Below are 16,135 nucleotides of genomic sequence, written 5' to 3' on the forward strand. Positions count from 1 at the left end.
AAATCTTGCATTAAAAAAGGTGCAATCATCCAATCTGTGTACACGCTCTACGGAATAATGATAAAACACCTTAAATATTGGCTGTATGTCTCAAGCTACCGGTTTGTAAATTGTAAATTGGACATATCCAATTATGTACAGTACAGAGCTGTAATAAAAGTACCATTTGATGCCACTCCCCCACCCTCATTTTTCTTGGCATGTTAAAATAAATTCAGAGCCAACAAACTGAATTACACACACACACACACACACACACACACACACACACACACACACACACACACACACACTCATCTTAAACCACTTATCCAAGATCGGGTCATGGGGAGTTGGGGCCTATCCCAGCAGTCACAGGGCGTGAGGCAGGTACACCCTGGACCCCAGACTGCCACATATAGAAAAACAATCACATTCACACCTGCATGCACACCTACAGACAATTTAAAGTTTCCAATCCACCTAACGTGCATATCTTTGGATGTGGGAGGAAGCTGGAGCACCTGGAGGGAACCCACGAAAACATGGGGAGAACATAAACTCCACACAGAAAGACCACAGGAGGGAGTTGATCCCATGACCTTCTTGCTGTGAGGCAACAGTGCTAACCACTAAAGCACAGTCATGACCGTAAGTGAATTAAATGAGCTATATTTTTCTTCCACAATATTAATTTCTTTATACGTAAGTGCATACTGGCCAGGAGAATACCACACAAACACTGTTGCAAATTATGCAATATCAAAATGATTATAAAACTACTCACTTTAATGTGTAGGTGACACCAAAAAATGTGCACAAATATGTTGAGATTTTAAAAAATCCTGAACAATCAAAATCGGTAAGTGCGCAGGAGAAGGATAAACAGCTGTCTGAAGGCTGCGCTCCATTTCAGCCCTCAGCCGCAGCCATATTGTTGCTACGTCATCATCACCAGAATGGCACCTGCTGAGTCAAGCCCAAATCAGTTGTGAACACAGTGGAGGTTAAGCTGTTTTCAGAATTTTTTTTTTCCTAGTGTGGAGCTTTAAGTCCAGTCTGTAGGTTTTTCTGAAGCTGTAGAGTAGGGTGCTGACATGACGGGTCAGGGATTGGTCATGGTGCCATCTTGGTTCCAAAATAGCATTCGCTGTTAGTCTGTCTGCATGTAAATCCATCTTTTTTTATTCATTTCCGGAAAATCCCGGGTTGTTGTGCATTTGGATGCACAAATGGACACAAGGGCTTCAAGATGTACAGATTCCATTCAGATCCAAACAGAAGAAAAATTTGGGAAAATGAAGTCGGCCATGTGGGATGGAAGCCAACATCATCGTCAAAGTTTGAGGTAAATTTATTGTTCAATCCCATGTACAGTAAAATAAACCGTCGGCATATAAACCAGATATTTGCAGCCACTGGACAAAAAAAAAAAAAAGTCCCAATGTTAAAATTTAGTTTTACTGTTTGACATCAGAATAAAGTATGGATTTTTTTTTTTCCTGAGAAACAGGTACATACATTCCAAGTCTGGAAAATGTCACAAGGGACTGAAAATAGCCATTTTAAAAATATAGTTTCCTTCTTGAATAGTTAATGTACTGTACGTTAGTAATGTAACACGATATTATAACCATTCACACAAGGAGTAAATAATAGTCTTACCTGTCCGTTTCAGTGAGATAATCTCCAGTCTGATGAATACGCATCTGAAATTTTAATTTGTTGAACAGGCTGAAGAAAAGCCCATGATGGGTCGAGTCTCTGCTGTACTGATCTGCAACTGAGACGGTCAACTACAGGTGTAATCCGTTCATTGCGTCAGATGGATCCTCTTGTTCCACCGCGAGCCACTTTGCGCAGCAAGTTGAAGGACTTGCAGCTCTTCATCTGCTCCTAATGTCTCAGTCAGCATGTAAAATAAATGGTAAATGGACTGCATTTATATAGCGCTTTTCCATCCGCATCAGACGCTCAAAGCACTTTACAATTATGCCTCACATTCCCCCCCGATGTCAGGGTGCTGCCATACAAGGTGCTCACTACACACCGGGAGCAATAGGGGATTAAAGACCTTGCCCAAGGGCCCTTAATGATTTTCCAGTCAGGCGGGGATTTGAACTGAGGATCTTCTGGTCTCAAGCCCAACACCTTAACCACTAGACCATCACCTCCCCGCGTGACAAAATTATCCCAATGTCCACAAAATAAAATGTGCAAATACTCAGTTTTGACTCCGTGTCAAGTGGAGAAGCCACATGACACCGTGCACATGCACTCGTCAATATAAGTGTTCCACCTGCCAATCAAAAGGATTCATTAGCGAGAATTAATTGCTCTGACAACGAAAACACGGTGCAGCTCAGACCCGAACCACTCTGTGAAACAGGGTGGTCAGTAGCCTGTAAAAATCCATAAATTAATTATTAAGATAATTGTTTACAGTGGTGATGCCACTTCCTCCTCCTCTGATGTCAGGACTCGCCGGGATTTCCTGGTTTTAGTGGCACGTGGTTCAAAATCTCAATACGAGGTCTGTCCGTAAAGTATAGGTCCTTTTTATTTTTTTCAAAAACTATATGGATTTCATTCATATGTTTTTACGTCAGACATGCTTGAACCCTCGTGCGCATGCGTGAGTTTTTCCACGCCTGTCGGTGACGTCATTCGCCTGTGAGCACTCCTTGTGGGAGGAGTCGTCCAGCCCCTCGTCGGAATTTCTTTGTCTGAGAAGTTGCTGAGAGACTGGCGCTTTGTTTGATCAAAATTTTTTCTAAACCTGTGAGACACATCGAAGTGGACATGGTTCGAAAAATTAAGATGGTTTTCAGTGAAAATTTTAACAGCTGATGAGAGATTTTGAGGTGATTCTGTCGCTTTAAGGACTTTTCACGGTGCGAGACGTCGCTCAGCGCTCTCAGGCAGCGTCATCAGCCTGTTTCAAGCTTAAAACCTCCACATTTCAGACTCTGTTGATCCAGGACGTCGTGAGAGAACAGAGAAGTTTCAGAAGAAGTCGGTTTCAGCATTTTATCCGGATATTCCACTGTTAAAGGAGATTTTTTTAATGAAAGACGTGCGGGCGGATTGCAGCGGCGGATTGCAGCGTCGGCTCGCAGCCGCCGCGACGCTCCATCACAGGAAAAACACCTCTGCTGGAAGCCTTAAGGACAAGTTGGAACATCTCCAGCTGATAAACAATTTCTCATATACTCACTCCACTGAAAGCCATCAAAAGCCAACTGGATTTTAACAAATGGTTATCAACACGGAGGTGTTTTTCCTGTGCCGCCGCGCCGCGTCGGCTGCGTCCCGACGCGCGGACCCGTCCGCACGTCTTTCATTAAAAAAATCTCCTTTAACAGTGGAATATCCGGATAAAATGCTGAAACCGACTTCTTCTGAAACGTCTCTGTTCTCTCACGACATCCTGGATCAATAGAGCCTGAAATGTGGAGGTTTTAAGCTTGAAACAGGCTGATGACGGCGCCTGAGAGCGCTGCACGACGTCTCGCACCGTGAAAAGTCCTTAAAGTGACAGAATCACCTCAAAATCTCTCATCAGCTGTTAAAATTTTCACTGAAAACCAGCTTAATTTTTCGAACCATGTCCACTTCGATGTGTCTCACAGGTTTAGAAAAAAGTTTGATCAAACAAAGCGCCAGTCTCTCAGCAACTTCTCAGACAAAGGAATTCCGACGAGGGGCTGGACGACTCCTCCCACAAGGAGTGCTCACAGGCGAATGACGTCACCGATAGGCGTGGAAAAACTCACGCATGCGCACGAGGGTTCAAGCATGTCTGACGTAAAAACATATGAATGAAATCCATATAGTTTTTGAAAAATAAAAAGGACCTATACTTTACGGACAGCCCTCGTATTTATCTCTTCAGTAACTGCACACCAGGAAAGGATAAATTTCCAATTGTTATTTAATTTTAGTCTAAATACTAAAACACACCACAACAACAACCTTTACATATTGTGTCACCTACAGCTTAAGTTGCATTGTTCTTAAAATAGTTTTTGATGTCCTATGACTTGTACTGTGGTGCGACCTGCAGTAGGGGAAAATAATTATTTGATACACTGACGATTTTGCAACTTTTCCGACCTACAAGAATGGAGAGGTCTGTAATTTTTTTTAATCGTAGGCACACTTCAACTGTGGAGACAATCTTACAAAAAAAACAAAAAAAAAAACACACAATGTAGGATTTTAAAATAATTTGCAATTTATTGCATGAAATGCAATAAAATGGGGCTCCGGTGGGGGATTCCAGTGTTCTGCTGGGGGACTTCAATGCACACGTGGGCAATGACAGACACCTGGAGAAGTGTGATTGGGAGGAACAGCCTCCTGATCTAAACCCGAATGGCCGTTTGTTATTGGACTTCTGTCCTAGTCACGGACTGTCCATAAGGAACACCATGTTCAAACGTAAGGATGCTCATAAGTGTACATGGTACCAGAGCACCCTAGACCGAAGATCGATTTTGTGATTGTATCATCTGATTTGAGGGTGCATGTTCTGGACACTCAGGTGAAGAAAGGGGCAGAGCTGTCAACTGATCATCTGGTGGTGAGTTGGATCAGAGGGTGGGGGAGGACTTTGGACAGACCTGGGAAGCCCAAACAGATAGTGCGGGTGAACTGGGAACGTCTGGAGGAGCCCACTGTCCGACAGATCTTCAGCTCACACCTCCGGTGGAGCTTCTCTGCATCCCTGTGGAAGTTGGGAGCATTGAACCAGAATGGGCAATGTCCAAAGCTTCCATTGCTGCAGCGGGAGCTGTGGCCTGAAGGTCTTAGGAGCCTCAGGAGCAGTGGTGGGCAGAGTTCCGATAATCAATTATCAAAGAAAGTTTTCATTATTGAATTAACGCGGTAAACAAAGCTGAACAGCTATAAACTCTTCTAAAATTTAAAATCAGCTGAACACCGACCTGTTAAATGTTTTGTAGCAGATGTGTAGTTCTACCCTCTGCAAAAAGAGGAGAGCTGCTTCTAGAAGAAACCACTATCCTCTGCAGGTAAAAGAGAACTGGTCAAAAAAAAAAAAAAAAACCTAATTTCTTTTAACCCCATACTGATACGACAGCAATATCACCCAAGTCATCCAGAGGCATACATTTTTAACTTATGGTTCAAATTTTAACCCAAACTAATTTCGGACAAGTTATTTAAATTAATGTCACATCTGAAGTTTTATAAAATGAAAATATCAGATATGTTTTAGTTTTAAAGCAATGCGCTAATTTTTAAGGTTTTAGTGTAGACATGCTGTGTCCAGATGCATTATGGGTATAGGATAATCTACGTTCACGACATGAAAAATGTATTTGAGACACTGATCAAGCTCCATGGATAACGGCATGAAACTCTAGTGCCTAAAACTCTTGTGAATATATTCACTGGGTTTATAGTTATTGTGTTTGCGTTTATTAAATTCCACGTATCTTAAACGTAGCAGAAAACACAGATTATCTGGAATTCTGTTTTAGCAAGTCTCTACTGCCATCTACTGGCTAGTAGTGTTCATGGCAGTATTCAAACTGAAGCTGGGCTAATATTTTCAATCACTGTAGGTTTCAGCTCAAACTGTACCACAGAACCGCAAGGTGTAAGAGTTCAGAGCGCCACGATTTATACTCAAAAATATAAACGCAACACTTTTGGTTTTGCTCCCATTTTGTATGAGATGAACTCAAAGATCTAAAACTTTTTCCACATACACAATATCACCATTTCCCTCAAATATTGTTCACAAACCAGTCGAAATCTGTGATAGTGAGCACGTCTCCTTTGCTGAGATAATCCATCCCACCTCACAGGTGTGCCATACCAAGATGCAGATTAGACACCATGATTAGTGCACAGGTGTGCCTTAGACTGCCCACAATAAAAGGCCACTCTGAAAGGTGCAGTTTTGTTTTATTGGGGGGGATACCAGTCAGTATCTGGTGTGACCACCATTTGCCTCATGCAGTGCAACACATCTCCTTCGCATCATCCGTGAAGAGAACACCTCTCCAACGTGCCAAATGCCAGCGAATGTGAGCATTTGCCCACTCAAGTCGGTTACGACGACGAACTGGAGTCAGGTCGAGATCCCGATGAGGACTACGAGCATGCAGATGAGCTTCCCTGAGACGGTTTCTGACAGTTTGTGCAGAAATTCTTTGGTTATGCAAACCTATTGTTCCAGCAGCTGTCCGAGTGGCTGGTCTCAGACGATCTGGGAGGTGAACATGCTGGATGTGGAGGTCCTGGGCTGGTGTGGTTACCCGTGGTCTGCGGTTTGTGAGGCTGGTTGGATGTACTGCCAAATTCTCTGAAACGCCTTTGGAGACGGCTTATGGTAGAGACATGAACATTCAATACATGAGCAACAGCTCTGGTTGACATTCCTGCTGTCAGCATGCCAATTGCACGCTCCCTCAAATCTTGCGACATCTGTGGCATTGTGCTGTGTGATAAAACTGCACCTTTCAGAGTGGCCTTTTATTGTGGGCAGTCTAAGGCACACCTGTGCACTAATCATGGTGTCTAATCAGCATCTTGGTATGGCACACCTGTGAGGTGGGATGGATTATCTCAGCAAAGGAGACGTGCTCACTATGACAGATTTAGACTGGTTTGTGAACAATATTTGAGGGAAATGGTGATATTGTGTATGTGGAAAAAGTTTTAGATCTTTGAGTTCATCTCATACAAAATGGGAGCAAAACCAAAAGTGTTGCGTTTATATTTTTGTTGAGTGTATGTTCTCACGCACATTGTACGTTCAAAAACCACACGTCAGACTTGTGTTTCCGGAAGCAGAAGTAAACAGAAGCTTTTTCCAAACTTAATTTACAAAAACCCTTGATGGGAGACAAAGTTTAAAACAAAACATTACAAGACAGGTCTGCGGTCTGCACAGGCACAGTGCGAGAGGTGGTCGTGAGATGTTAAATGCAGCTCGTTACTCCATGTATACTAAATGATGCAGGACTTGGCTTTTTGTTTTTGAAGATGCCTGTTTTTACAAATAAAAAATGGAATATTTTACAAAAGCACATTTATCTGTAAACACAAATGCACGACACATATCACATTAAATGTGTTGGTTTACATAATGAATGACTCAACCAATCAGTGTTTAGCAGAGGCACATTTTACCCAGAATCCTTTGCGATCTGTGTTTGTTACAAAACTTCACATTATAACATGAAAATTTTTGGAGGTCTCTCAGTCCTTTCTGGAATAGTTTGGACACCACTGCACTACACCATCATGGTTTAAAATCCTGCAGGGCAAGCAAGGTCCCCCTGTCCATGCCAGCACATGTCCAGGCCTGTCTGAAGTTCATCAGTGACCATCTGGATGATCCAGAGAATGCATGGGAGAAGGTCATGTGGTCAGATGAGACCAAAATACAGCTTTTTGGTATCAACTCCACTTGCCGTGTTGGGAGGAAGAAGGTTGAGTACAACTTCAAGAACACCATCCCAACTGTGAAGCATGGGAGTGGAAACATTTTTGAGGGTGCTTTTCTGCAAAGGGGACAGGACGACTGCAACGTATTGAAGGGGGATGGATGGGGTCATGTACTGCGAGATTTTAGCAAACAACCTCCTTCCTTCAGTAAGAGCATTGAAGATGGGTCATGGCTGGGTCTTCCAGCATGACAATGACCCCAAACACAGCCAGGGCAACTAAGGAGGGGCTCCATAAGAAGCATTACAAGGTTCTGGAGTGGCCTGGACAGTCTCCAGACCTGAACTCAATGGAAAAATCCTAGACCTCCCGAGCCACCACACACACCTCCCCCAGCTCCTCCGGGGGAACCCCAAGGCGTTCCCAAGCCAGCTGCAAGACATAGTCCCTCCAGCGTGTCCTGGGTCTTCCCCCGTGGCCTGTCCTGGAGAACACCGAGGCATATTTATCAGGTTTTCATGATTTTTAATGCAATAAGTGTGCCTTAAACATTTGCATACTACTGTAAATGCTGAGACAGAAGTGAACATCATGGGGGAGCTCGAGTCTATGCTACCATTCATTGGTTTGAGGGGTGGATAGACCCTGGACAGGGTGGCAGTCTATCACAGAGCCACATATATAGATAGACAGACAAACACACATAAGGTCAATTTAAAGTCACCGAGTCACCTAACTTATGGTCTTTGGAAGTGGGAGGAATCCGAAGCACCCGGAGGAAACCCACACAAACATGGGGAGAACATGCAAACCCCACAAAGAAAGGCCCCAGGTGGGAATCAAACCCATGACCTTCTTGCTGTGAGACAACAGCGCTAACCACCACACCACCGTGCTGCCACAACTGAACATAAACAAAAACAAGCAACTGACATAATGATGTACAAAAATAGAGGCTTCTACTGCTGTACAAATAACAGTCATTTATCACATTAAAATCTAAAACTCTGCAAATTAAAATGCAAATGTTTTCACATTATGAGATAAGTTGCTGGAGGGACTTCTGGTGGAGATTCCATCTGCAGAGATGAGAAACCCTCTGGGGACCACAGATGCGCGGGCATGCCCAAATCATCTTCTTGTCATACAAATAGATTAAAGGATTATAAATCGTGTGAGTTCTGTATGGGAAGTAGACTTAAGTGCAAGTACAGAGTGCGCATTAGCGAGGGTCCGTGCAAAAAACACCCAAGTCTGATAATGCCGTACAGACTGCGCAAGCAAGGTTAATAATTTGTTTATTACTATTATAGATATATAACCATAGACTTATGGTATCGGGCTCGTAGTCAGACCTGTTCACTTCACCTCCATGAAGAACTTGCTGGTCCAGTAGTTAACTGGTAAGCTTGGTAATCTGTTTTTTTTTTTTTTCTGATGCTGTTTGATATATATTGAGTACGTTCATGGCTGACTTGGTTTTTCTAATCGGTGTTTTAGTTTTCTGTTTGCAATGAATGGGATACGGCGCATTTCGGATCATATGTCATGGAACCTGTAGAATATGGGAAACTATCGACTGGAAATCAGCTAATGAGAGCGCGTATAGCATCCCAGCCATATAATAAAGGTCTTTAATTGTGACTACGCTTTACAATTATGCCTCACATTCACCCAAACGCACTTGCAACACCAATGTCGGGGTGCTGCCATGCAGGCGCTCACTACACAGTGGGAGCAATTTGGGATTAAGGCCCTTACCCGAGGGGTAAGGGCCGAGTTGGTGATTTTCTGTTCTGGCTGGGTTTTGAACCAAGGATCTTCTGGTCTGAAGCCCAATGCTTAACCACTAGACCATCACCTCCCCATCTTTCCAAATTATTTTTAATGTTTCTACTAACAGACAATAAATTTTATTTATAGGCACCTTTCTCAAGACTCAAAACATAGAAATAAACAAATTACAAAAAGCATTAAAATACATAAGAAATAAAACATTAAAATTACGCAGTGCAATTGGTCAGATAGAAAAAGCAGTCTTAAACAGATGGGTTTGAATTTGGAATGGAAAAGTGGGAGAGAGTTTATATTTCTGAGTTCCAGAGCTCTGAATGCTCTGCACCCATAGAGGTGAGACGCGCTGCGATGGGCAGTCAAGTGAATGAGGAGGAAGATCTGAAGGTGCGAAAAGAGTGGCAACAAGGATGAGGTCAGACAGATATGAAGATGTGAGGTTGTGGATAGTCTTGAATGTTAAGAGAATTTGAATTTGATGCAGAACCTAAACATGAGCCACTGGAGTTGTTGCAGGCTGGGGTAACGTGGTGAATGGAGGTGGTTCTGGTGATGATACGGGCAGCTGAATTCTGAACCAACCGAAGCTATGGAAGTATTTGTGATGGAGACCTATGCTGCATTGCTTCCTAAAGCAGTCTGAAGAGGGTTTAAAAATTGTTTGTTTCTAGGAAGTCCTTCAATTGATCACAGACCAATTTTTCAAATACTTTTTTCCAAATGCATAATTTAGAAATAGATCTGTGGTTGCTCACATTTGAGGATTTGCCTCCTAGCAACGGGACAAAAGCAGATTTACAGACTTTAGAGAGTTTGTTCATGCTTAGGCTCAAATTAAAAATGCAAGGCTCAGCAGCCAACTAAAAAATAAATAAAAAAATGGATCCAAACCATCAGGACCAACTGTTTTTTTGGAATCCAATGTCTTCAGCGCACATACAGACCTCAGAACACAGGATTAAAATGAAGAAAAAAAACAAAAAAAAAACAGGAGGACATCTTACGCCAACAGATTCACTAGCTGAACCTTTTTTTTTTTTAAATCAGCATTGATGGAATCAAACAAGTGCCCTGCTTTAATGAAATGTTCATTAAAGTAATTTAATTTTGCCGTTTATCAGTAAGATTTTTAGAATCTTTGACCAGGTAATTGGGAAAAAAAAAAACCACAGCATTTATCTGAGTTTTTGGGCAAATTACACACAAAGTGAAAATGCAGAGAAAAAGTGATGATGCAGTGGGAAAGTGAGCATGTGTTGCAGTTTGTTTATGACTGGGAACACAAACATGACAAGACGGTTTTGCAGATGAGAGAACGCAGCTACGCTGGTTAGCTGTGTAGGCTAACACTTACTAACAACGTCTCCCATTTGCCTTGCCTTCCCTTCATACTGGGAACTGAAAAGAAAAAAAAAAAAGAAAAAAAACAAAACAACAACAACTTCTCGCGACTGCTTCGGTGATTGCAACCGAAAACAAGACAGTATCCATTTTTCTATGTGAAGTTATGCTCTGTATATTGCACAACGGAGTGTAGGTCCCCATAAGTGGTCAAATCTTGCAGTATCACACAGTGTTCAAATGAGACTGCGGTGACCTATTAGACAGCTCATTAGAAGGCACTGCATCAGCAGCAAATCTCACAACCTTCCAAAACTTTGTGGGGTCTTTTAAATTTTCGGTAGTTTTAGATCAATAAAATTTAGATTTAGCCTTCTTATTTAAGGTGCATTTGTTGCGGAGCTGACAAAAAAAAAAAAGATCCAATCTGCCTATGTATAGTTCTTGCCTTGGATCAGGCATGGCCCCTATCTTTTAAAAGGTTTCCAGTTTTTGGTGGGAAAACCATGGGTTGTTCCACCCCTCAAATCTGAATTTACGTAACGGAGCAGGTTTATTAATTAGCTTCAAGAATTCATCATAGAAAAGGCCAGGCCAACTCAATATCAGCAAAGAACTATTCCATTTGAAACTTGGGAGGTCATATCGCATTGTGGAATCCAGATCCAGGTAAGGGCCCTGAAAAATGTGCCAAATGTTATGCAGCTATCACACCATGATGATTTAGCCAGCACAGCGTCTGCCGACAGCCCCGTTTCCACCCAGCAGTACAGGTCAGAAAAGTTAAGTCTGGCTTGATTTGCGTTTCCACCGCTGGCAGAGCCCTTTTGTTTGGCAGGCGGAACATGTACATATTGGCAAGCATGTCATCGTTCATGTGTACGCTGCTGCGTGGCCTCTCCCCTCAACACGTAGGCCAAACAGAGCAAATTAACTTTTTGTCTTTGTGGATGATGGAATTTATTTTCCTCCTGTGCAGTCTGCTGAAGAATTGACTGATACCTGTGGTAAACACTGACATGAATGAAAGACACTGACTCTTTCAACTTTTAAAATAAGTTAATTGTGGCACAAAGTGTCGGTGTTCTCTGGTTCAGTCTACGTTTCTTCAGTCACCACAAGAAGCTAAAGTATTTTCAGACGTCGTTTTCCAAAATCTTTACATTTACTCCGTGTAAATGGTTTTAATATTTGATATAGTCTGAACTGTTCACACGAGGACTGTAGTTTTCAGTTGTTCAGCATCAATGGACGTATTTTGACTTTTGAGTAACTTAAAAGAAACGTGTGTCAACAATCGCATAATTTGTTTACAACAGGTGAGCGACTTGGCATGCAAGTATGTGGTGAAATGATCCACAGCCTGCAGCGCCTGTGCATGCTTACTGTGATCGATCTGGCACATACATGCATGCTCAGAGCAGGTAATCAAACTGGCGTGCGAGTGTGTGCTGAAGTTATCCCTCAGCGGCATTTGTGTGTCAATTACAGCTGAACGAGCCACTGCGCGTGCATGTGCCAGTCTATGGCAGGGATGCATTCTGTAATCCAGAGGTCTCAAACTCGTTCCAGAGAGGGATCAGGTTTTCTTTGCAACCACACACTCCACCAAGTGATTTCACATCACTTTGAGCAGTTGGAATCAGTTAATAAGCAAGCAACCATCCTATATATAATATATATATACACACACACACACACACACACACTACCTCATTTTCTATTTTATTGTTACAAGTATTATTATCGCTTATCCTTGCACACGCTGTTTGATGAACATTTTCCTCTACTTGCACCCATCTTGTGTGTGTTTTTTAAGAGCTGATATAACGTGAATTTCTCCTCTGTGACAGCAATAAAGTTTTATCTCATATCTTATCGTAATAACGTGAGAAGATTAACTAGTGCGGCAGCAATAAAAATACAGAGTTTTTCCATGTTGTATTCTGTTTTGAGAGAATTCTTAACAGTATTATTATTCGCATTTTTGTGCCAAATTAAGCTGCGTTGCTTTTTGTTGTTTGTTTTAAAGGTGTTGTCAGCCTCACCGACTCTTTGTACAGTCGGACCGCCTGCTCTGCTCGCTGCAGGCTCTCATCTCTCCGCTCCCTGGCCCTTTGGATCTTCTTGTTGACCGCTCGGCGGCTCGTACAGCTCCACAGCAGCAGCGTGGTCGCTCCGCACACAGCTGCCGTTATCAGCACCACCGACCGGCTGACTTCGCTCAGCGCCTGTTTCACAGCGTCCATACCTAACCACTCACCCAACAACAGCACGAACTCAGACTAAATAAGTCATGAAGACGATCATTCGCAGAGGGAAGACACGCCTTTGACCTGGAGGCGTGTCAACGCAGAATACGGCAACCCCACTTGGACAAACCACATCAGAGTTGAGTTTAGGGAAAAAAAAAAAACAAAAAAAACAAAACATGCTAGGAAATTACACTAAATAATAATAATAAAAAAACTATTTGCATAAAAAAATCAAAAACCAAATAAAATAAACCCCTACTCAATATGTTCAATTAAATAGATTAAAATAAAATCCTGAAGGTAATTTAAATACTTTACAAACATTAATGCTTTTTATCGATTTTGCATGTAGGGACTTTTTCCAGAGCTTTAACCCTCTGGAGTCCAGGGTATAACTGGCCGTTTCGACTACTTTTGGTTTTACCTTTAAAAATTGTTTACCTGGCCTTGTTTGGTGTCATTTTTTTTTTCAGCATGTCACCTGTGTGACTTTACAATTTTTCATTCATTCTGACCTACTGTATTAACACAGTGTACCTAAAATCACACAAAAAACATAAAATCCGAGTCGAAAAAAATTTATTTATTTATTTATTTTTTTACTGTGAAAACCACAAACTTGTTTAACAAACCATTTTCAGAATTTCAAATGTAAATATAAATTGTAAATGTCAAAAACATATGTACAAATGTAGCAACAAAAAAAAGTTAAATACAACTATTTACGTAAATGCAGGAAATGCTTCAGGCATTTTTTTTTTTTGTACAGTTATTTAGAAAACAGTCAGATTTCACAATAAGATTTAGAATTTCAAAAACATATGTACACATATAGCACAGGAAATGCTATTGCTAAACTATTTAGAAAACAATCAGATGTCAAAATAAGATTTACAATGTAAATATAAATGGTAAATTTCAAAAACATATGTACAGTGTAGTGCAGGACATGCTAAACTATTTGTGCCACTCAAAAAGAAAAAACAATTCCTGTCCAACACAACACAGAGGGGCACATCGCAGGCCTGACACTTCCTGACACTCCCTCTGGGGGCATCCTCGTCTGTTCTCCCTGTATGTGCCACATGCCCCAAACTTCATGTTAGCCAGGTTCATGAACAGTTTGGGACTCGTGTAAAAATTGTCCATGTAAATGTGGTACCCAGTACCAAGCGAGGATGGCTGGGTCAGGTTCATGACCACATCATACAACAGCCCGTGCTCACTTGTGGTCACAGTCTTGCCAGTGTAAATGGTGAACTTGAGTGTGTAGCCATTACTTGAAACAGCCAACACAAAACGTTTTGTGCAACATTTTGTGTATGCCTTGTAAAGCAGCACACTGACATCAGGGTGAATGTGAGGCATTATTGTAAAGCGCTTTGTGCATCTGATGTAGATGGAAAAGCAATATATAAATGCAGTCCATTTATTTATCTGCTGCGGTCTGAGCAGAGATCTGGATCTGGAAACAGAAGCGCAAGCTCCAACTCTCTCTTCAGATCTCCGTGCGTACATTGGTGGATCCACCTGCTTTGGTTGTTCCTCCAGAACAGAAGGGGGATCATCTCTTTCATGACCAAAATCCTCACTGTCTGTTTCAGACTCTGACAATGCGCTGCGTGCTCCGTCTTCCTCCAGTTCAGAAAATAACTGAAGCGCTTGCTCCACATTACAAAAAACCCCTCATTTTTAAAAAACAACAAAAAAAAAAAAACCAACAACAAAAGACTAAACACACACGCTTCCACCAGTAACAAAGAGAAAACACACACAATCAGACCAACATGGCATGGGTGGGTTATAATCAAACACACGAAGGGTTAATGACTTCTGATTGGTGGAAAATTTCAGGAGCCAACCATGAGGAAGGCAGGCATTTTGCATTGAAAATGTGAAGCATGTTGAATTGAACACAGAATATTTGATGATTAAAGCCTTAACATTGGTAAGGTTAGACCTTACTTGTGTGATGCAGCTTGAGGCAACTTTGTTGTGATTTGGCGCTATATAATTTAAATAAATTGAATTGAATTAACACACACTCCACCATGTTAGTATTTGAAAGCAAAAATAGGACTATTATTTATCTAGACACCCCTATTGGAATTCCCACTTCCTTACTGCCCTTGAATGTGTTGTCCTCAGTGGAAGACAATATGAGGTAAAAGCAGTGTCCAGTCCATTAAAGCATGTTGCATATAATTCCCTATATGTATAAACAAGTGTCCACATCCAATACCAGAGGATGTGGTTTATCAACCCATTAACTAGACCTTGTGTGATGTCACTTATTTATCCTTCTTAGGAGCAAAACAGGGAGTATTCTGTTGACACGTTAATGAAACCTTTGAAGACAAAGTTGCCGTCATGCACAATGTGTATTTAACCAGTGTATCCGTTTTGTACCCAAATCACTCATTTTGCACCAAAACAACCAAAGGGTTATTGAGATAAGCACAAACACTTCAGGCAGTGAATGAACACTCAGTTACAATAAGTCCTTTTGGCTGTTCCCTTGTTTCACTTGGGGTCACCACAGCAGATCTGAGGTGGATCTGCATGTTGATTTTGCACACGTGTACTCGTACTGTGGTTCAGAGTTGACCGAGCAAAATGGATCAGAGAAGACCCAAAAAGGGAGTGGTTAACCACAGGCACAAGCTGCAAATATTCTGTTCAGTTTCAACGTGCTTCACATTTTCAATTGAGGCTTTTCTGGTTTCAAATCCCGCAAAACCTCGGAGAGGTCGCTGCGCTGTGAGATATCAGTAACATTGAGAACTGCATTGAGATGCTTAATCAGGCTTCACTTTAACCGCTGCACACGGACACCATTAACATCGCAACATAAAACTATTTTTATATTGTGCCTAAAACTTCCTTATATCTCTGGGTTTTTAGACGTTGTTATTGTGTTTATTTTATGTAAACATGTGAGAATCACAGGCTGTCTCTCCATTATTTTCCAATGGGAGCTGCTGTGAGCTATGCTCGCTTCCTGATCATGTCGTTCTGGGGGAAAGTGAAGTTTGCTCTTTAACATCTTGATATTGTTCTTACAACACTGTTTGTCCTCTTTGTTCCAGACTAATATATATAATATGTCCGAAATTCGGTTTGTGTTTATTAAATTCCACGCAGATTAAACGTAGCAGACACAGATATTTGTTATAATTGTTTTAGCAAGTTTTCAGGGTATCATGCATGCAGTCTCTTATAACGTGATCAGAGTGAGAGGCTACGGCGATGGCGTCCTCTGGGATCTGTTTGCCCTGTATGCAAACTGGTGAGGGTGGAGGTGGTCCTTGATGTGCTGAAGAACCAGTCTCTCAAAGCAC

General features: G+C 41.7%; 1 protein-coding gene across 1 annotated transcript in view; it reads right to left on the reverse strand.

The window, feature by feature from the left end:
- The window catches only part of LOC117518509 (vitamin D3 hydroxylase-associated protein), a 57,642-nt gene extending 44,807 nt beyond the window's left edge, over positions 1–12,835 (reverse strand). The window contains exon 1 of the mRNA XM_034179654.1: positions 12,588–12,835. Within this exon, the coding sequence (XP_034035545.1) occupies positions 12,588–12,788 (201 nt within the window). The 5' untranslated portion in view covers positions 12,789–12,835. The remainder of the gene's footprint in view (positions 1–12,587) is intronic.
- Positions 12,836–16,135: the final 3,300 nt, after the last annotated feature.

This window comes from Thalassophryne amazonica, chromosome 10, assembly GCF_902500255.1.
Source record: "Thalassophryne amazonica chromosome 10, fThaAma1.1, whole genome shotgun sequence".
NCBI lineage: Eukaryota > Metazoa > Chordata > Actinopteri > Batrachoidiformes > Batrachoididae > Thalassophryne > Thalassophryne amazonica.